The sequence below is a fragment of the Oculina patagonica genome, unplaced genomic scaffold (genome assembly GCF_052425735.1).
Source record: "Oculina patagonica isolate OP01 unplaced genomic scaffold, crgOcupat unplaced1081, whole genome shotgun sequence".
Taxonomy (NCBI): domain Eukaryota; kingdom Metazoa; phylum Cnidaria; class Anthozoa; order Scleractinia; family Oculinidae; genus Oculina; species Oculina patagonica.
This window is the reverse complement of record NW_027557063.1, coordinates 365-6,993: the sequence shown is the minus strand read 5'-3', so window position 1 is coordinate 6,993 and position 6,629 is coordinate 365. Positions and strand designations below refer to the sequence as shown.

General features: G+C 40.3%; 1 protein-coding gene across 1 annotated transcript; it reads right to left on the bottom strand.

Annotated features, from left to right (window-relative positions):
* Positions 1-534: 534 nt before the first annotated feature.
* LOC144639581 (inositol polyphosphate-4-phosphatase type I A-like) lies at positions 535-6,279 on the bottom strand (the record flags this gene model as incomplete). The annotated part of the gene is made up of 9 exons (XM_078498867.1): positions 5,855-6,279; positions 4,040-4,148; positions 2,607-2,656; positions 2,127-2,211; positions 1,731-1,837; positions 1,417-1,485; positions 1,100-1,223; positions 879-946; positions 535-584 (listed from the first exon to the last, which is right to left on the bottom strand). Coding segments are annotated over exons 1-9 (692 nt in total), but the record flags the coding sequence as incomplete, so codon positions are not given.
* Between the last annotated feature and the right edge of the window lie 350 nt (positions 6,280-6,629).

Here is a 6,629-nt window from a genome sequence, read left to right as displayed (position 1 = left end):
CAGTCGATTAAAATCTCATTCATTTGTCTCAAGTTTTCAATAGTTTACTTTTAAAACAATTTTATACCCTGTAATCCTTTATTGAAGCGATTTTTCTTTCACAATTTCATGGCTTCGACAGAAACTTTTCCGCATGAATTAAAACCAAAGTGTAGTGACGTCACTGGACGGCATTAGGCCCAGATGTGTTCAGACGTCCCATCTGGCGAGCAGGCGAGCACAGAGGGATGTCTGAAATTCAGGCTACGTTTTTTTGCGTTTGCTAACAGTAAATGTTTTCCCGCTCTTGCCATCAGTTATTGTTTTCCCGCGTTTGGCATCAGTTACAGGTTTTCCCACGCTTTCCATATCAGTTGCATGTTTCCCCGCCCATCGCTTATCGATTTCTCGAGGTTGCCATTTGTTAAAAGTTAGTGCTTTAAGTTCTGGTTGGTGTATTACTGGTGAAGACTCCAACAGTTTTTACGTAAGCGTCACCTAGCAACGCCTCATTAAAAAAGTCCTCATACAGACACAGGCAAACTTAAGACTTACCTGTTACCGCTCAAAGTTGGGATTTCATCTTCTCTTTCGCACTCCTTGAACTAAAACAGAAACATTTCAAGGTTAAGTTAGGTAAACTTACATCAAGCAATTGAGAGAATCGCCACTCATTTCGCTTGTAGCAAGCATAAACACCCGGAGGTGTTTTTGATTGGTTTTATTAAGTTCTTTTCTATATTGCAATACCCAGTTGTAGAAATGCTTTTGTTAGTCTGTCTTGCATTCGACCGCGCAATCTTTTTTCCGCTTGTTTTTCCTTCCTTTTTTGCCGATGGCACTATCTGCAATCTACTGATTCTTGTATAAAAAAATATGAAGTTGAGGGTTATATTGACCTTGAATTTGACACAGGTTAGGTTAGCTATGCTAACACAAGCGTCTTCTAACATTCCCATTTCATCACCTAAAAACAAAACAAAACCGAAACAAACAAGCGCATTAGGATAAATGCAGCATATGTTTTTCTTTGATGCAAGTTACGGCATCTTTATTTCCAAAAAAAGGTTTTGCAACAGGCAAAAATTTAAAGCAACCAAAACGATTTAACATCAACTACCGTTTGTACTGAGAAGACTCTCAAACTGCGCCAGGAATCCAATTTGTACAAGTTGCTTCAGAAACACGGTGTTTGAGAATGAAGTGTGAAGTTTACAAACAAAACCCACCACTAGGGACGTAACCTGCAAACAAACCAAAATAATAGTCTTAAATGACCTTTGCAGTAAGACTGCTCGCCATGTTATTTGGGTCGTCACGCAATGTCGACACTAAGTGTGACAGCGTTGTGTGACAACCGAGATCAAGGGAACAATGAAGACCAACTTTGGCCCTTAGCAGTATTTTTCTTTTTCGTGTAATTTCACAAACACTTACTGCATGAGCGAAGACAATGTCCTGCCTTTTACGGATTTCGTACAATAAAGTCGCGTGTTTTGCTTCTTCCTAAAAAGAAATGATAACAAAAAAATGAAAACAGATTTCATTTTATAACATCGTCACAAAACAAAAACAAATACACGAAAAGAGAGAGACAGGGGGGGGGGGGGGACAACAGATTGTAAGAGTTGCGCTTTTTGAGCAGATATTTCCTTATAAAGTATTCCTGTTAAATGGGCACCTAATGAAGATCTTATGTCTCATCGTTCACTGAAAAAAAAAAATCAAACATGTCTTCATAGGAGGCTAACCTGTAGCTGAAGGAATATCATTCCTAAGTAAATTTCTTTCACCAAACCATCCACGGCTCTGGAGAAGTCGTGAGTCTCGGATAATATCACTTCCACCCAAGACTTTCCTGTTGATAAAACACATCAGCAGCTTTAGACAAAACCAAAAGTAATTTCGACAGACTGGAGTGATCTTTGATTGAGTCTCGTAAAAACCAAAACTTAAGTTATTACAGGCCAATCACAAAAGACGCAGTCAATCCAGTGAACCAATCACAACTCGAAGCAAATACCTGTAGCCGGCCCGAAGCGCGGGAAAACGTGTGCAATGAGTCACGATTGGTTTTGGCTTTACCTCTGATTGGTTCAGAAAGTGGCGCGAGTTATTTTTAAACCAATCACTAAGCGTAGAAATACCTTCAGGTGGAGGAGCGCGCTGGATCATACTTTCCATGTGGCTCAGCATCATCATCAGACTCTGTTCTACCAGAGTGGAGAGTTCCTGCAGAGATCAAAGAAAGGAGTCTAGAGAATCACTCAGTGGTGAGTGGGAAAACTATGGCGCGAGTCAAGAGTATCGTTAAGTTGCAAAAGTAGCGATAAATTTCACTGTTGTTAGCTAACCACGAAGGTACGGAGCCTCCGATAGAAACTACCTTAAACGTAACTTGTCCTGTTTTTATGAGGAACAATGGGAATAACAGAAACAACAAGCTCTTTAAAAATGATATGATATTTGTTAGTCTAGGGTTTAACTGAACTGAGCGAGGTAAAAATGATATTTGTTTTCAAGGCCTAAAACTATTTTCTTCCAACTGGTTCAGAAAGAAAGGTATGGGGCGAGTAAGGAGAATTAGTGTGTTGAACGAACCAACAATGAGTCAATTATCAATATACCTGACACTTAGCACTTGGCTTGGTAAATATTTGAACAGTGAAGAAGTTATCTGTAGACGGAAAAAAAATACATCTGTGTCACTTTTGATAATATCCTTAATAGAGACGCTACAACGACAACAATCCAAATTTTAATCTTGTTTTACAATGATGACAACACTTCTTTTTTGTAAAAAATTTCCAGCAGCAGTTGAAAGGTGAAATTTGAAACAACTTCTTGTTGTGCAAGTAAGGCCCGGTTCAGACGCCGATCTTTTCTATGAGCCGAACCTAATTCCTTGAATTAAGTACATGAAAAGATCGGCGTCTGAATCAAATAAGAACGGCTATTTCAATTTGGAACTGCTACCCGTTCTTCCCGCCTGGCTTGGCAGAGAATTTCGCCTGTGGAACGCCTTTGGAACGGCTTTGATTCAGACGCCGTACTTTTCATGTCCTAATTCATAAATTATTTTAATGTTTTTTGTATTGCAACTGTATTAGGAACGGCCTCGGAAACGGCCAAAAGGTACGGCGTCTGAATCAAGAGGCGTACTTTTGTCAATTTGGGTCGGTCCAAATTCGAATTAGGTTCGGCTCATGAAAAGAACGGCGTCTGAACCGGGCCTAACCTCCCTCAGTCATCCCCAGTACATTCTTGCCATTCCATTTAGCTTACTGTTAATGATTTTTTGTCGCGCTAGTTGCAACTTCAGTCGGGGGAGCAAGTGCCAGTTTTGGAAAATTTCTGTTTAAGCACTCGAAGAGTTTCCGACTTATTTCATCCAATCAAAAACTAGCGCGAGCGCTCACGAGTACGCCGAAAGCAATCGCGCGAACAAATCCGTCATGTTGCTTAGCAACTTCTGGGGCGAACACCGCGGGCTCAGTCCCGTATCAGAGGCGGGATTTTGTTATCAACTGGTACTTTTTCCTCCGACTGTCAGACTTCAAATCGTGCGTGTGAACCAGATGCGATTTCTGTCCGATTCGGTCGTGATTTCAGCGTGATATCGCCGAGCGCTTTGATCTTGCGACGAAGTCAAGACGCGTGTACTACATGATCGAATATAAAAACTCTGTTCATTTTATCGCGTCTCAAAGAAATTCCCACGATATCGCACTCAAATCGTGCTGAAATTGCAACTGGTTTCCGCGGAAGGGCGACACTGAAAAATCGCAGTGCAGATCACGAAATAAATTGAACCAAAAATCGCCTTTGCAAATGGGCTTAAACTAACTATTATTTCCTTTACTGTGAAGGTTACTTTACACATCGCAAGAATATAATTGTATAATGCTATATCATGACACGTTTTAACAGTTTATATGAAAGTACGGACTAAGCGAATTTTTTTCTCACTGAATATCTACCTGGCTGATTATCATTCTTGCTATTTGTGGCAAAAATAAGCTAGATCGCTTGTATATTTTAGAAGTTATCTGATTCATACCACCGTCCATCGGTTCGTCCTCTTCTTTAGGAGATGGCACAGCTTTCTCCAGCGAGGCTAAGGATTCCTTAACCAAAGGAGCATCACGGAATTTTAACAACTGAGAGGCCTAGAGAAATAAGAAGCAAACCAGTTAGTCAGTCCCTTCTGTTCGGAGTCTTATGGCACAAGAGGGTGGGGACTTTAATTTAGATTCTGTGGCATAAAGCGACTAGGAGAATTGCTACTCTCCCTGGGTGGAAGTCCTTCGCAAGATATCTTCAGTATTTTTTCTTTGCATTTTTGTCACGTTTCTCTGACAATTCACCAGTACCCACTTATCCCATTGGCTCCTGTGCCGGCCTAAACCAGCCGTGACGAACATGGCCCTTTGTTCCACTTGTGACGTCATTATCTTTGATCAAAAAAAGTATCATTAATACTCAAACTCTGCGGGAGGAAAATGTCTTTCCAATGATGCCGAGATAAGAGCAAATGGGTCAATTGAGCTTGAAATACCCTCCAAAAATGCTTAAAAATTTGAGTGAAAATCTCGTAGGAGAATTTGCCCCAACCACCCTTGGCTCCTCATTGGCGAATATCCCCTGTTTAGATGGCGCTCTCTCAAAAAATTCTTGAACTGCAAGCAAGCCCAGTGAAAGCCCAACAACTGCAGCAAAAAGATAAGAAAAGGAGAAAAAAGAAAAAACGAAAAACGAAAAGCCTTTAGTGGTAGCCTTTAGTGGTAGGGTACTTCCTAACCCAAACTTTGCCTTTTGCGCATGCCCGAGGACATATGTCATAAAACGCGATGCTAGTGAAAAGAAAGGCATGCCTTCATGTTGCAAGTGATGTTTTGAGTAGGTTGGAGCTAAATTAGTTCATACCTGATCAGAAAATGTCAAAAACGCCAAAAAAAAATACGCTTTTTTCAAAAATCTCCAGGAGTCAATGGGTTATACTTGGTTGGAGAGAGGCGTTGTGAGAATGAAGTGTCTTCCCCAAGAACACAACACAATGAAACCAGCCAGGGCTCGAATTTGCCGAACCACTCGATCCTGAGTAAAATGCACTAACCATTAGGTCACCGCGCCTCCCGAAAAATAAAAAAAGAATTCCCATTCTTCTAATTTAGTCCATACCTCCAGTGGAAGAAGCTAACAAAAGCCGTTTATTTTGCTGTCAAAAAGCACGGGCGTTTGAGAACACAAGGAACTGTAGAAAATCCAGTAGAAAATGAGTATTTTCTACTGTTCTTACGCGTTCGAAAGCACCGGATTACTTTATGACAGTAGAGCGGTTTTCACTTGAGTGTCGAAAGTAAATTGCGTTTGCTTTGGTTTTGAATTACTACGCTCAGTGATTGGCTTTAAAATCTCGCGCCACTTTCTCAGCCAATCAGAACTAAAACCAAAACCAATCGTGACTCGCTCGCGCACGTTTTCCCGCGCTTCGTGCCGGTTACATGTATTTGCTTCGAGTTTTGATTGGTTCACTGGATTGTCCGTGTCTTTTATGATTGGCCGAAGTAATTACATTGGCTTTGGTTTTACGACACTCAATTGAAAACTGCTCTATAACACATGACTTCAGTTTCTTACACAGTCGGGGAACAAGTTCCGTTTTCAACAAGCACTCGTAAAGTTTCCGAGTGCTCCGAGAGTTGTCACGTGTTCACGGCATGATCAGTTACTTAGTAACGTCAAGACGAAAATTTCGGGCTCACTCAGTCTAGTCTCGGAGACCGGAATTCACCATTAACTGGTTCTTGTTGCCCCGATTGTAAAGATAACAGTATAATAAATGCATGACAGTGCTTTCATCTTTCCTTTTTACCTTATCTGAAAGGCGTGACATTGTCTCCATCAGATTCGTGACATCCCCTGATCGTATTGCCCTTGAAAACAAAACAGAGCTCAATGAAGTCAAACATGATGATTACTGCTTGCTATTATCTGCACCTTTATATTTCCCTCAATTAAAACAATCATGTCTAAATGCAGTGAAATTTTTTAATCATAAAGAAAAAGAGAAACTGGCGTACTTTTTCTCGTAATTCACTACAACCTTTTTCATTCTCCTCTATGGTAATTTTCTTTTTTAGCAAAGTACTATGTTGACAGTTCACTGTTTTGAAGGTAATTTGGTTCGTCCAGAAAAAAAGTCTTATCATGAAACACTTCCTCCATGAGAAGATAATTATGTTTAAAGGCCGGATGCAGTAGGATATTTCGCACGGTGCCGTTGGAATGGTACAACAAATCAACTAAAGAGGCATTTTAAAGTCTCATACATTTGTATCTTTTAGAGACTGGAAAACTTTTTCCGAAGTTATGCTTGCCAAATACCCCGACACGTCTGCAATACCGTAAAATCCGATAATAAACATCGGCTTATATTTACTCAACATCCCTTAGATGGGTTTATTTTCGTGGAAGGCTTGATAATAGATCGAAATTTGCGTTTCAAAACTCTTTGGGTTTCTAATTAGACAGGACACTGTACCTGAAATTTTATTGAAGCATAAAAGATTATCACATGGTAAAACTCTCTAAACATGAACAATGTGAAACCCAAAACAAGTCCTAAGGTCATTTTAACGACTGTTTAA